This window comes from Mastacembelus armatus, chromosome 10, assembly GCF_900324485.2.
Source record: "Mastacembelus armatus chromosome 10, fMasArm1.2, whole genome shotgun sequence".
NCBI lineage: Eukaryota > Metazoa > Chordata > Actinopteri > Synbranchiformes > Mastacembelidae > Mastacembelus > Mastacembelus armatus.
Window position 1 is genome coordinate 24,453,139 of NC_046642.1, and position 16,187 is coordinate 24,469,325.

At 39.2% G+C, this 16,187-nt stretch overlaps 1 protein-coding gene across 2 annotated transcripts in view; it reads left to right on the forward strand.

The window, feature by feature from the left end:
- il1rapl2 (interleukin 1 receptor accessory protein-like 2) overlaps positions 1-16,187 on the forward strand; it is a 397,230-nt gene that overhangs the window by 367,476 nt on the left and 13,567 nt on the right. For both annotated transcript variants that reach the window (XM_026331029.1, XM_026331028.1), the window contains exon 8: positions 4,800-4,945. In XM_026331029.1, coding sequence (XP_026186814.1) covers positions 4,800-4,945 — 146 coding nt within the window. The remainder of the gene's footprint in view (positions 1-4,799; positions 4,946-16,187) is intronic.

The window sequence follows — 16,187 nt, forward strand, 5'->3', positions numbered from 1 at the left end:
GACTGTCTGCAGGGCATCAGATGGAAACTGTCCACACACACACACACACACACACGCACACACACACACACACACACACACACACACACAAATTAATAACTGATATATGTTACGACCCTAAAAAAGAGAGCTAAATAACTTGATCAATATCAATTTAACTTGAAAATGTACAAAAAGTAGGTCAAAAGTACAATTCTGCTGCAATTTCAATATCCACTTATCATCAAATATGGCTAAAATGAATGGTTTTAGTGTCTGGCAGGGGCAGTGCATGGAGCTCAGGCATGACACGACATCTTGCTCAATTTTGTTGGTTGGACTGATAATGCTCATCTGCCCTCTTCAATGGACAAATGCAGTGAGACAACCGGGAACTGTGTGTGCTATAAAACTATATTGTTTTTCAAGAGTGCCAAAGCCACAGTGGGTACTGTGTTTTTACTGTGCAACACAGCACATGTCATCTGCCACCTTTTGTCAGGCAGAGAGAAGACCTTTATAAAACACATGCAGTTTGGTGCTTGTCATTGCTGTAATAACTTTGTCTCTGTAGGGCTTTGAAAGTGTTCTGTGGAAGCAGTAGAGAGGGGAGAGAATAAAGAGGACTGGAACACATGAATCTAAGCTAACATGAAAACCCCACTTGTTAAGGCTGGTGTGCTTTATTCACTGAGTGAGAACCAGACATAGCAACTCCAGTTGCAAAATCAGCCAGTAATAGTCTTATGTTGGTGTACTGCACATTATCCATAAAAGAACTTCATTAGACCCTATTTTATTGTCATGCCCCTCTTCAGTAATTAACCTACACTATGACAACACTGGACTGAACAAAGTATTACAAAGGATACTACTGAATAAAAAAGTTTAATCAAAAATTACCATGAAGAAATGTTATCATAACCATAAATGATTATATGACCATAATAACCATTTTGAACAGCCTCTCTTCTTCTATGAAATGCAAGCTGCTGCTGTATTACTTTTAAAGCGACTCTATGGTAGGGAAGCCACTATATAGCTTTTCTTAAATGCATGCTGACATTTAAGTTGGAGTTTGGAAACAATCTGGAGTGGGTTGATTTCCTATCTACATTGACCACACTGTCAGTTTGACTTATTTTTGTCTTTCCATGTTATTGTTCACCCTGCTCTCTTTTCAGCACACTTACTCTGCATTCATATCTGAAACTGAAGAAATCACTGTAACACATGAAAAAGATTCCACAGCTGTTCTAACCATCACCCTGACCCTAAAGTGGTCAGAGCCCTTATTAGCGTTGTATAAAAGCTTATGGAAGTGAAATCTAGGCATAATGTTCCCTCTTACAAAAAGCATTTTATTTGATCAGCTCAGCCCACCAGTTATAATGTAAATGTTTATTCCACCCTAAAGGGAAATCTTTGTGCATTCCTTGTTCTCCTGCTCCCTCCACAGAGATGTCAGAGGTCAGGGTCATCCTTCACAGCAACTCCAGAGCTGGCAGGGTTTACAGCAAGGATGAATCAGCAGCAGGGCTGTTTGCTGACCCAGGGCTTAAACCTATGTTCTCCACTTGAGGGTTGGTTTCTGTAACTACTAAGCCACTTATTGGCCTCTCAAAGTGTTCACTCTTGGGAAAATAATGTTGTAGATAAAGAGAATAGGAGTGTACATGAGTGTGTGTTTAAAATTGAAACTAATCATGCCCTGTGGTATTAAATTAACCTTTGCCTGATGAGTTCTCAATCTTTCAGCCCAGTCCTCAGGCCACCTCTGATCCAGTGACACCACTATTCTAAATTTAACAATCACACTACAGCAGATGGACTCCCGCTGTGATGCACATTAATTTGTTCACGTTCAGCTCCCTCCACCCATCCTGCTGCAGCAGTGGCCTTTGTCTGTGTACACAGGATCAGGCCTGTGTACACAGACAAAGGTCTCGTGGCCTCCATGATAATGTGAATGCCTGTAATTACCAATGTTTGTTTCCCAGCAGTATGTGAGAGAACTGTTTACACTTTCACATCATTATTACTTCACCACCTAAAAAAGTAACCAGATGTGAATGTGTCAGACAGAATAGTTTCTTCATGATACATTTCCAAATACTCACCTTCTGAAAAACTGTTTTAAAAGATGTAAATGCATCTTATGGGGAGATGCAAGATATTCTGGGTGTTATACAAAACAAGACAGAATAAATAGTTAATTATTAATGAATGGAAAGGAGTGAGTTTAATAAAATGTTAATAATTGGAGAGAGTGGAGGGAGGTAAGACGGGAAAGACAAAGGGTCTAAAAAGGGTGTAAGCTGGTTAACAGAAAGAGTTAAGAGAATAAGAGAATAAATATGAGAAATATTGAGAGGAAGGGATGTGTCTGAGGATTTTAGCAAGTCACTCCTTTTAACAGTGATACTCTGTCCTGCTAGACATCAGAGTGATGCACATACTCAGCCTAATGACACCAAGCAAGGAAGAGGAAACACACATACAGAGATGAGCTCATTAATTTGGCATATTACCTCAGGAACCTTTGACGTTTTTAGTCATTACACTTTGTTTATTGTTGACCATCATAAAATCCCACGTTCAGATTCCATTTCCTTTTTCTGCTTCTCAGTGCTAACGGGTAGAGAAAATCATATATATCCAATTCCCCCTTGACTCACACACACCCGGTGTGTGCACCAAGGTTATTTGATGCAAGCACATGGATAAAAGCCTCTATAGGCTTTATCCAACTATATATGCTGTATAGTTTAACAGGTACAATACTATTTTATAGTGAATTACCAAGCGACCCGCTGTGCCAACTCCTGCTTGTTTCACCTGGACTGAATCTGGTCAGTCTAATCTAGACTACTCTAGGTCAAAACTGAAGTTTATACCATAAAGGGAAAGTTGCCTGTGTGGTTTTGGTTTTTGACACTAGTAGTAAATCTGCCTGGAGACATGCTCATTCATTTCAAAATCCCACCTTCAGCTGGTTTGGTGTGGCTGATCACTGTAGATTCAAACCAAGTTACAACATAATGCAGCTCATCCTCAAATACTTTATCATGTAATTTGAAAAAACACATTACATGATTTTTTTAAATTGTTCAAATACTTAGAGCATTTGAAAGTCATTTTTTAAAAGATCTTACACGACATCACCTATTGCAACCTCTGGTAAATACGAATGTTCATTTATTGCATACAGTACTGGAATTATTGCTTGTGTTTCATAACCCATTTTTGCTGTGATTTGAATATCTCACCCACTGCAAAACACTGCTTCATGTTTTGAAGATCCAACACCTGCTCTATGATTACAACTTAATCCAATACTGTAATGCTGGCTGCAGACACAAGACTTCTATATTTGAACAAGGCATTAGTCTTTGGTATTTTTGCCCACATGACATGCTGGTCCAGCTATGTCTTAGTTCACACTCATCAAACACTAATTTTCCCAGCCATGTCCCAGGTTCAGACAATTTGCTGTGATGTCCAATGTGGCTTAAAAATAATCTTCCTCTCCGAACCACTGGATATATTTTGTTAATAGCTGATGGGTAAATGAAACGATCAACCTTTGTTGTAACTGCGTAGTCGCTAAACACCACTCCTTTAAACAGTGATTGAAAATGAGATTTGTATCTTTTTGTTTATTTTTTATTTCCTTTTATAAAAATCCTCCTTCAGGACTGACATCCACTGTGCGGGCGCAGGTTTAGTATGCTATATAGTTTATTAAGGTAATGTTACCAGTGCTGCTCATTCTTGAATTTGGATCATTTAGTCAAGATTACTTATGAATATGCATTTATTCTCAAATCCCACTGTTGAAATAAACATAGTCATCAAAAATCACTGTTGCCTCACAGCAAAAATGTCTCTTTGTGTGTGAAGTTTAAATGTTCTCCCAGTGTCTGGTTTTCTCTGGGTACTCTGGTTTCCCCAAAGGCATGCAGTTTGGGGTTAGGTTAATTGTTGACTCTAAATTGCCCGTAGGTATGAAAGTGAGTGAGTGTCTCTGGGAGTGGTTGCAGCCCCTCACCACCTTCTACTGGACAAGCAGTACAGAAAATGGATGGATGGAATTTGCCAGGCATTTCATGACAGAAATAACCACAGACCCACACTGCAAGACAATACAACATTCAAATTAACTTTCAGTTCTTCTCTTCTGCTAGAGCTATGCTAAACTGAATGGGAGGAATTTCCCAACTTGTGATGCTGCTGAACCATCTGTTCCAACTGTTCTGAATCTCCCACTGCAGGACCATGAGCCTAATCTCAGATATCACTATTATGGCTGAATCTGACTTTAAATTAGGCTTTAAGGTGCACTCCATGACCCAAACATTAGTTCAATCACCTCCTCCCAGGCTTTCAGAAGAGTGTGACCTCACCATAAGGCGAGAGGCGTTTTCCAGCTGTTGCCCGTGTTTTGTGCATATGCCTCCCTGTTCCCTCTGTGCTCCTTTTAGTCTGCTCCACACTGCCTTTCTGTTTCTTTTTAGCAGAGATTTCAGACGATTAATTTGGAAACCCTGGAATTTCTTGTTTCTATAATTAATATTACATCTTCTCAGTTTTTCCTTGATTCTTCTTCATTTTCCCCTCTACCTTTTCTGCTTATTCTTTATTTATAATAGGTCATCTTGGAGACAGGAAACTCCAGTTGATGCTAAGGTTACTCATACTTGTTTTTTCTCTTTCTTCTCTTTTACTCTGCTCTTCTCACATCCTCCTCATCTTATATATTAAAAACATTTTAAATGTTCTGCTTGTCACCTGTCATCTATGTTTCTTTGTTTGTCCAGGATCTTGAGGGAGCATTTAGGAGAGAAGGAGGTGCAGCTTTCCTTAACGTTTGATGCTGTGGATGATGCAGACCTGGCCAATTACACCTGTTACGTAGAGAACCATATAGGGAGGCGCAGTGGGAGTGCTATACTGCAGAAGAAAGGTAGATTACTTTCTCTGAATTTCTTCTTTTTTCCAGTTACTTTGAAAAGTTCAAAGGAGTGCCACAAATGTGGAGAAAACCTTCCAAAGTTTTTTCATCCCATTTTTGTTGCTTACCTTAAAACAATAACATAAATGACAAACACCTTGCAGGCAAAATTAATGCAACCAGCAGCACATTGTATGGTTCAAATCTGTTTTGTTTATATGACTGTGCTTGTCTGTACTGGCAGAAACTATTTTGATCATCACCATAACCCTTAAATTAAAATATATAGCACTACAGTAAAAACAACAGTTGATGTTTACAAGGAACGACAGGGAATACTATACAGTGGGTACGGAAAGTATTCAGACCCCTTTAAATGTTTCACTCTTTGTGTCATTGCAGCCATTTGCCAAAATCAAAAAAGTTCATTTTATTTCTCATTAATGTGCACTCAGCACCCCATCTTGACAGAAAAAAAAACAAATGTAGAAATTTTTGCAAATTTATTACAAAAGAAAAACTGAAATATCACATGGTCATAAGTTTTCAGACCCTTTGCAGTGACACTCATATTTAACTCACATGCTGTCCATTTCTTCTGATCCTCCTTGAGATGGTTCTGCTCCTTCACTGGAGTCCAGCTGTGTTTAATTAAACTGACTGGACTTGATTAGGAAAGGCACACACCTGTCTATATAAGACTTTACAGCTCACAGTGCATGTCAGAGCAAATGAGAATCATGAGGTCGAAGGAACTGCCCAAGGAGCTCAGAGACAGAATTGTGGCAAGGCACAGATCTGGCCAAGGTTACAAAAGAATTTCTGCAGCACTCAAGGTTCCTAAGAGCACAGTGGCCTCCATAATCCTCAAATGGAAAAAGTTTGGGACAACCAGAACTCTTCCTAGACCTGGGTCTGAAAACTTATGACCATGTGATATTTCAGTTTTTCTTTTGTAATAAATTTGCAAAAATTTCTACATTTCTGTTTTTTTCTGTCAAGATGGGGTGCTGAGTGTACATTAATGAGAAATAAAATGAACTTTTTTGATTTTGGCAAATGGCTGCAATGACACAAAGAGTGAAAAATTTAAAGGGGTCTGAATACTTTCCGTACCCACTGTATGTGGCTGAGAGTTGAGCCCTGTGGCACCCCCTGTCTGCTGTAATGATTTTGTATATTAGGAACAGCATACTCATCACAGTTATTTCAGTAAGGTTGATCATTATGAACAATGTGAAGTTTCTGACACTTTTTGTATCCATGCTAACTCTAGAATTGACTTTGATTGACATTGACTAACAAAACTTAAAGATTAAGAGCTCTAGCTCCATAATTAATGGAACAACAGTGATTGATCAAGCTTCATTTTCAACTCCTGAAAAACTAAACAAATGTATTTGACAAAGTTCTCAAGATAAATATTTTGAATACCCAGTATGATGCAAATATCTAGACTTGACAGGCAGTTGTACAAAATAAACCTCTGGTTTCAAAGCTTCAACAGCATATTTTACAAAAAGCAGTGGGTGTTTTTTACCCTGGGGTACTCATTTTAATGCCAACCATGCCCTAGTTATCTGGGAGATATTTAATTTTGCTTTTTAATTCTGTTAAGAAGGAATCACCCCCCACCCCACCCTACTGAGGAACTGAATGTTTGTAGATGTAAACAGTCTCCAAGATAAATGTGCAAAATTGTAAAAGATTTCAAAAGCATATTTCCAAAAGTTAGGGTAGCTGCTCCTAAACAGCTGAATGAAAGAAAGTAGTTCCACCTATAAAATGCCCCAGTACTGGACTTTGTTTGATTGGCAGGTGATCTCCACTAAGTAAGTGCGATGGAAAAAAGCACCACCATTATGAATGCTGAACAGCACAGATGGAGACAAAATAAAAAAAACTTAGATCTCATAGTTACCATTTTAAATATTCAGCTGAAAAATGCATGAGGGTACTGCTCCCTTTGTAAAACATTCGCAGCCATCCTGCAGTATCTTGCTTCCCATCTGATGAGCAGAGAGAATGGGCCTGTTTGAGTCAGAGGCCACGACCCAGAGAAACAGAGAGAAACCTACCGAGACTAACAGAAACACAGAATAGCTAAACAGCTCTAGAGGAGGCATTTTCTTTGTTACCTCAGCTCTGTTTAAGAGAGCCACACTCTATGAAGTAAATATGTGTGATGCAAAAAAGCAGTAATAAGGAGGGATGTGGAAAGAGATATACAGACAGAAACATAGGGGATGGAAACTAGAGAATAAGGGAGAAATAATAGCTGCAGACAGACAATAATAAAGATGGCGACGGTGAGGCATGTATGAGAGAATTGGGAGAGACGAAGTGTAAAGGAAAAGAAGGAGAGCGAGGAACTACAAAAAGGTCTTTCTCTCTCCATGTCTGACTCCTGCTGAACGCCCTGGGTGTCAAATCTATCTTACCATACTTAACTAGCACCCTGGGGACTCTCTCTCTCTCGCTCTCTGTCTCACACACACACACACACACACACACACAGCATCATACAAACAAACACCTCCAAAGGGGGTCAGGATCAGAATTGTCAGGTTTTGATTACTTAACACTGTAATTACGTGGACAAATACAGGAAACTGTGTGTTTTTGTGGGTGTGCTGGTGCACAGAACTTGAACATGAACACAATAGACAGTATTGCTGTAGTTTACATTATATTTTGCTTGTATATGTGCATGTGTATGTTCAGATCTGATGTATATACAGTGGTGTGAAAAAGTGTTGGCCCCCTTCCTGATTTCTTATTTTTTTGCATGTTTGTCACACACTGTTTCAGATCATCAAACAAATTTAAATATTAGTCAAAGATAAGTAAACACATCATGCAGTTTTTAAATGAAGGTTTTTATTATTAAGGGAAAACATAATCCAAAACTACATGGCCATGTGTTTGCCCCCTAAACCTAATAACTGGTTGGGCCACCCTTAGCAGCAACAACTGCAATCAAGTGTTTGTGATAACTTGCAATGAGTCTGTTACAGCGCTGTGGAGGAATTTTGGCCCACTCATCTTTGCAGAATTGTTTTTTGGTAGACAGCAGAATTCATGGTTCCGTTTATCACAGCAAGTCTTCCAAGTCCTGAAGCAGCAAAACAGCCCCAGACCATCACACTCCCACCACCATATTTTACTGTTGGTATGATGCTCTTTTTCTGAAAGTTACTTTTACGCCAGACGTAATGGGACACACCTTCCAAAAAGTTCAACTTTTGTCTCGTCAGTCCACAGAGTATTTTCCCAAAAGTCTTGGGAAAATGTTTTCTGGCAAAGCTGAGACGAGTCTTTATGTTCTTTTTGCTCAGCAGCAGTTTTCGTCTTGGAACTCTGCCATGCAGACCATTTTTGCCCAGTCTCTTTCTTATGGTGGAATCATGAACAGTGACCTTAACTGAGGCAAGTGAGGCCTGCAGTTCTTTGGATGTTGTTGTGGGGTCTTTTGTGATCTCTTGGATGAGTTGTCGCTGTGCTCTTGGGGTAATTTTGGTTGGCCGGCCACTCCTGGGAAGGTTCTCCACTGTTCCATGTTTTCGCTATTTGTAGATAATGGCTCTCACTGTGGTTCGCTGCAGTCCCAAAGCTTTAGAAATGGCTTTATACCCTTTTCCAGACTGATAGATTTCAATTACTTTCTTTCTCATTTGTTTTTGAATTTTTTTGGATCTCAGCATGATGTCTAGGTTTTGAGGATCTTTTAGTCTACTTCACTTTGTCAGGCAGGTCCTATTTAAGTGATTTCTTGATTGCGAAAAGGTGTGGCAATAATCAGACCTGGGCGTGGCTAGAGGAATTGAACTCAGGTGTGATAAACCACAGTTAAGTTATGTTTTAACAGGGGGGGCAAACACTTTTTCACACTGAGCATGTAGTTTTGTATTTTGTTTTTCCTTAATAATAAAAACCTTCTTTTAAAAACTGCATGATGTGTTTACTTTTAATTTGTTTGATGATCTGAAACAAAGTGTGACAAAGATGCAAAAAAATAAAAAATCAGGAAGGGGGCCAACACTTTTTCACACCACCGTATACACAGAATAGCAACGGGTTTGTTTAAAACCATGTTCCTCTATTTAAGATGATGCACTTCCATATACACACACAGTGTAAAGGAAGACACATAATGTCTACAAAAAAACAGCAACTGATTAGCAACTGAGTGCAATTGCTACTGGACCGTGGAAATGAAGCCTCTTAAAATGGTTCCTAGTCCCACACAGTTATTTTCATTACTGATCAATCTGCCATTATTTTCTCAATTAACTGATTATAAGTTTGGTCAATGAAGTGTTAACAATTAGTGAAAGGAAGAAATCTTAAAATGACTTGATTTGACTGTCAGTCAGTCCAAACCAATTAGTTACCAAAATGGCTTTTTACTTGCACAATCCATATATAAACTAATCATTTCATTTTAATTCTTAAAGAGGTGTGTTGCTGTGACTATTGCTCTGAGCCATGTCTTCCTCAGTTTCTCTATCTCCACCTGATTCTTACTTTCCCTAGACTCAGCAATATAGGTATTTGATGATTGGTGCAAAACCTAGGCAATAGAGTTTAGTACTAGATTGTACGACCGTTTGCACAATCCACACTTCAGTGCTTCCAGAGCTTAAAACTTCTTTGACTTGTGTGCTGGTCTTTACCTACATGTCCTTCTCTGTGATCAGTATAGATCATAGCTTTAACCTGGAAAGGAGTCCTTGTTGCTTTATGAGCATAATCACAAAGTAATTAATATTAGATTTAAAGGCTATCATATTATTCTGTTAACACATCACATGAACTAATTTAACTAATTAAATAACTCCCTTTCACAAAAGAAAAAACCTCCAGCCAGTCAAGTAAGTTAGTAAGTAAGCCAATCAAGAAGAATGGCACAATAGCATATTGGACCAGAAGGTCGTAAGACAAGATGCAAATGCAGCTGTGATCAGTGGATGAACATGTGCATGTAGAAGCTATGGTCTGGCTTACAGTGCACAGTTATAACCAGGTGGCAAAATGAAGGGGAAGGGTTAGAAATTAGTTCAAATCAGTAGCAACAGAATATAACAAGGTTCATCTGCCCTGAGTATGATGTGTATTCTAGTGTAATAATTACTACATTCATTAGATCTCACCCAGTAACTATTACATGTTGCTGTTATTATTGCTGCGTTATCCTGCTGGCACAACCAACATATGGACTTTTTGTCCTTTATCAGAGTAAGAAGAAGCAAAATCATCTGTGTGGAAAATCAATACTAGCTCACTCTATTTAAAATCTTATACAAAATGCTGTGCCAGTTAGAAAAGCAATGGAAGCTTGGAGAATGGTTACAGCTAAAAATGGCTACTTGGTAAATCACCTTTAGTAGAAGTAAGGTAGTACATAACATGTATTAACCTACACATTGAGAGATTTCATGTACAGGAACTTATTTGCCAACATGTACTATACTTTCTCATTCCAACTCACTACGGTGCCCATACCTATAGGTGCCCATACCTATATCAGCACCTAACAATGTAATTTAATATATACAGTATGTGTGTTAAAAAATAGCTCTTGTAGTGGTGAATCCACAGTAAATTATCTCCCAGGTCTGCTGTATGGACCACTGAGGCATCATTCTGGTCATTGTTTTTGGTTTAATGGCCTGCAGCTTTACTTGTTCAGTCAGTTAAGAAATCAGATAATAATGTTTTAGTGTCTTTAAAAGTGGCAAAAGATGCAATGACCATGTGGAGATACAATGAATGTTTTTCTTTGCTGTCTACGTTTCCACCACTTGAAACTCACAAAGACTTCCATGACAAGACCTCTAAGATAGGCAGAGTCAGGGCCATAGTATTACAGTGTCCTGAATAATTGCATTGAATGAAACTCACTGAACACGAGCAGTCTGTATGGTGCTGGCTACTTTTATACTAACCCCAGTAACCAGGACAACTAGCGAACAGACTGTTCTGGCCCATCCTGGCATGAGGTCTTGAAGTTCATAGCCACACATTAGACTGCCTGAATACAACATGACAGCCTACCCAAAGCACAGGTTATCCTACATTAGCGCAACTTAGCAAAGCTTGGTTTCATGCAGTGTGTGTGCGATTGAATTAGGATGTGCTCTCACCCTGCAATGAGCCAAGGTAATGGGTTGATGCATCTATGTTGCACGCATGCAATCACACACACACACCTACAGGACACACACCATACATATCCAATTATTGCAACTGACAGAGCAGAAAGAGGTGCCTTCAGCCACCATGACAAAAGCCTTACTAGAATGAAAAATGAAGGGATAGACGCATACTGAAGGGAGACGAGGGTACTGCTAGGAATTAAAAAAAAAAAAACATAAGGACAGAGAGGGATGTTTCATCATAATCTTAATGGGTCAATTTTACACATGAAATTCAGTTTTCTCAAGCACCAGAGTGAGCATGAGATTTAACAGTGTTGAAACCTGTGCCTGTGTTGGAAATAAGAGGTATTATGTTTAGTTGCCTTTCAAAAAAAGGTCTACCAGCTCTTGTCAGCCCCCCAGCTTTATAGAAAAGTAGCATTACTATTTTAGTGTACATTTTAAGTTAGTTTTACTTCAAATGTCTAGTTTTCACCTTTATTTATGTATTTCTTATATCATGGGACTCGATGAACTGAAATAATTAAGTTAACTAAAAGTTCTTATTTACACTGAAGACACTAATCTTTTCAATAGTGGTGGCCTCTAGTGGCAATCAGAGACACTACATGTTAAGCCATGGAAACATGTTTCTTAATTGGAAGCTGAGCATAAACTTTAAAGCTATTTTTATGTTAGTGATATGTTTGTTGTGAAAAGAAGAGAGCAGGGAAGAAGTTATGTAGGCTTAAAAAATCTCATTGAAATTTAGTCAATTCTCTTTTTATGCCTAATGAGTAAAAAGTATATTTAAAATGCAGTGTTCAAATTCAACTCCCCTTTTCCTGTGTCACTATTAGGAGATGACATCATGTGACCCCCTCACCTTATGACAAATATCAAAGAAAGGTGAAGGGGCAGTGGTGATGGGTTGGACACAGGCAGTGAAAGATGGAGAGAAACATGGAGGTTTCCAAATGTGTCCCATTACTAATGGAAGCAATATGGGTTTATGTCACTGCAGAGCAAATATTTGGCGATTAGTTAAATTTCACTATTTTTCTTCCCCCCCACAGACCGCTGCTCCTTCTCTCCCTCTCCCTCCCATCCCATCCCCTGCTCTGTGCCCTCTTGGTGTGTCTGGGTACAAGTGAAAGTGTTGTAGCTGTTTAGAATAGAGTTGGAGAGACGTCTACTGGTCAAATGTGGTAACTTCAGGTGGATTACAGGCTGTGGTGGGAGATAAAAGGATGCATTGTAAAAGGTTATGTGAAGCACTAATGACCATTTTCAAGTACATTTCAAGAACACTAACCCTGCCCCTGATATTTTCAGGTGTGGTAGTTTGATGCTACAACTAGAAAAAGAAGCAGACCTAATCCTAAATCCATAACTAAAATAGGAAAAATAACAGCTAAAATGAAAATGTATCAGTGAAAAAAGGTGAAAACATTGGCAGAACAAACAGAGGAACACACCAAATCAACACAAGATGTCATGTACAAGGCTCACCAAGCTCAAAGCCTATATTTTAATCTAAAGCTCTAAAGCACTGTTCCACAGTAAGATGGTGCTTCTTTCACAGCTGAGCTCCCCTGAATGTGACAGATCTGTTCTAAATCTTTAAAGATACAAATGATTTTCATGGCAGGTGTTATAGGTCAGGATTCTTTTGAAAAAAAGGGGCAGTACTGGTTAGCACTGTTGCCTCACAGCAAGAAGGTTCCTGGTTTGAAACCCAGCAGGGGCCTTTCTGTGAGGAGTTTGCATGTTCTCCCTGTGCTTGCCTGGGTTTTCTCCAGGTACTCTGGTTTTCTCCCACAGTCCAAAAACATGTATGTCAGGTTGATTGGTGACTCTAAATTGCCCATAGGAGTGAGTGTGAGTGTGAGTGTGTGAGGTTGTTTGTCTCTGTGTGGCCCTGTGATGGACTGGTGACCTGTCCAGGGTGGACCCCTGCCTTTCACCCAAAGAGAGCTGGGATAGGCTCCAGCAGATCCCTGTGACCCTGGGTAGGAATAAGTGGATATAGATAATGAATGGATGATTTTTTATCCACAGGAGTTGTAGTTTTTTTTTAGCTGAAACTTAATTGATAGGCATGCTGCTCTCTTCCTCCACTCGCTGTAATGTAAATCTGCTCTCCTGCCATTTTGTCCCTGGCCATCTGTCTAACTTACAGTGTTGTTTTGCATATTTGAAAGTTACTGATTATTGTGTGAAATACAGTGGGTACGGAAAGTATTCAGACCCCTTTAAATTTTTCACTCTTTGTGTCATTGCAGCCATTTGCCAAAATCAAAAAAGTTCATTTTATTTCTCATTAATGTTCACTCAGCACCCCATCTTGACAGAAAAAAACAGAAATGTAGAAATTTTTGCAAATTTATTAAAAAAGAAAAACTGAAATATCACATGGTCATAAGTATTCAGACCCTTTGCAGTGACACTCATTTTTAACTCACATGCTGTCCATTTCTTCTGATCCTCCTTGAGACGGTTCTGCTCCGTCATTGGAGTCCAGCTGTGTTTAATTAAACTGATTGGACTTGATTAGGTAAGGCACACACCTGTCTATATAAGACCTTACAGCTCACAGTGTATGTTAGAGCAAATGAGAATCATGAGGTCGAATGAACTGCCCAAGGAGCTCAGAGACAGAATTGTGGCAAGGCACAGATCTGGACAAGGTTACAAAAGAATTTCTGCAGCACTCAAGGTTCCTAAGAGCACAGTGGCCTCCATAATCCTCAAATGGAAAAAGTTTGGGACAACCAGAACTCTTCCTAGACCTGGCCGTCTAGTCAAACTGAGCAATCGTGGGAGAAGAGCCTTGGTGAGAGAGGTAAAGAAGAACCCAAAGATCACTGTGGCTGAGCTCCAGAGATGCAGTAGGGAGATGGGAGAAAGTTCCACAAAGTCAACTATCACTGCAGCCCTCCACCAGTCGGGGCTTTATGGCAGAAGGGCCCGACGGAAGCCTCTCCTCAGTGCAAGACACATGAAAGCCCACATAGAGTTTGCCAAAAGACACATGAAGGACTCCCAGACTATGAGAAATAAGATTCTCTGGTCTGATGAGACCAAGATTGAACTTTTTGGTGTTAATTCTAAACGGTATGTGTGGAGAAAACCAGGCACTGCTCATCACCTGCTCAATACAATCCTTACAGTGAAACATGGTGGTGGGAGCATCATGTTGTGGGGGTGTTTTTCAGCTGCAGGGACAGGACGACTGGTTGCAATTGAAGGAAAGATGAATGTGGCCAAGTACAGAGATATCCTGGAAGAAAACCTCTTCCAGAGTGCTCAGGACCACAGACTGGGCCGAAGGTTCACCTTTCAACAGGACAATGACCCTAAGCACACAGCTAAAATAACAAAGGAGTGGCTTCGGAACAACTCTGACCGTTCTTGACTGGCCCAGCCAGAGCCCTGACCTAAACCCAATTGAGCATCTCTGGAGAGACCTGAAAATGGCTGTCCACCAACGTTCACCATCCAACCTGACAGAACTGGAGAGGATCTGCAAGGAAGAATGGCAGAGGATCCCCAAATCCAGGTGTGAAAAACTTGTTGCATCATTCCCAAGAAGACTCATGGCTGTACTAGCTCAAAAGGATGCTTCTACTCAATACTGAGCACAGGGTCTGAATACTTACGACCATGTGATATTTCAGTTTTTGTTTTTTAATAAATTTGCAAAAATTTCTACATTTCTGTTTTTTTCTGTCAAGATGGGGTGCTGAGTGAACATTAATGAGAAATAAAATGAACTTTTTTGATTTTGGCAAATGGCTGCAATGACACAAAGAGTGAAAAATTTAAAGGGGTCTGAATACTTTCCGTACCCACTGTATGGAAACAATACAGTTGCATACACTTTGTCCCTCGGCAGTTTGTTTCATTTATAAACGAGTCCCTTTGTGAGATAATTAGTAATATTAAAGGTAAGTGGTGATGTGTTTGGTCAAATAAGACGTAGGAACAGTGGCTAAAACTTTACTGTTGCAGAGTGTAAACATAAAGGATTAAGACTAGCAATGACCTAGTGACCACTTGGTGGTAGCACACTAAATGTTTTTATTGCTCTATCAATAAGAAACCCTTCTCAACAGTTACAAACATTTGTGCTTATCCATATTATTTTTAAGCAGGAAATATTTCACTACCATATATTGACATTTATGGAGCAGTAACCCTTATCACAAAGCCTTTCGACCAGTGGATCAATAACTTGTTTAACATTTGAAGCTGTTCATGTGGTTGTAATATTTCACACCACAGTACATCTCTGACATGTTGGTGCCATATGAACCATCTCGAACTCTGAGAACATCAGGAAGAGGTCTTCTGCTCATGCCCAGAGTCAGGACTAAACGTGGAGAAGCAGTATTTCAGTTTTATGCAGCTAAAATCTGGAATAGTCTTCCTGATGATGTTAGACAATCCTCATCTGTGACAATGTTAAACAGCTAAAAACCTTTCTTTTTAGCTCAGCATAACTGAAAAGTGTTTTATCTGCACTCATTCTCTTTAAATTTAATTTCAAGTTAATTTTCTATTTGCTGTTTTTTATTTTGATTTTTGACTTTTAACTTGTCTATTATTTCTGTAAATCACTTTGAATTACTCTGTGTATGAATTGTGCTAAACAAATAAACTTGCCTACACACACATTTTTTGCTTCCTAGTCTACATATTTCCTCGAACCTCCACCAAAGCCCTCACAAACTTGTATTGTACGGTCTGACCACAGAATCAATGGAAGGGAGGCACAGCGTAAAGGACAGTATGTGGATCCTTTGCATTTTGAAAGTGTTATGGGATTTTGTTTAGTTAAGAATAATATTGTTGTTACTTTATGCTATATGCCAAATAAAAAAACACACTGAAATGAAATTAAAATTCCTGACATAATATGGTAGTGCATATGTTCATAGACATCGATTTCAAAATAAAGTGGTCCCAGGAAAGCTCATTGGCATTGGATTATTGTGAGAGAGAGATAGTAATGGATCATATTTCCTGTGGTGTCATTCAGCAGCCCTGTTCCATTAATCTCCCACACACTTATATTGCCTATGATAGCACTTTCACTCATTCATTCTCAC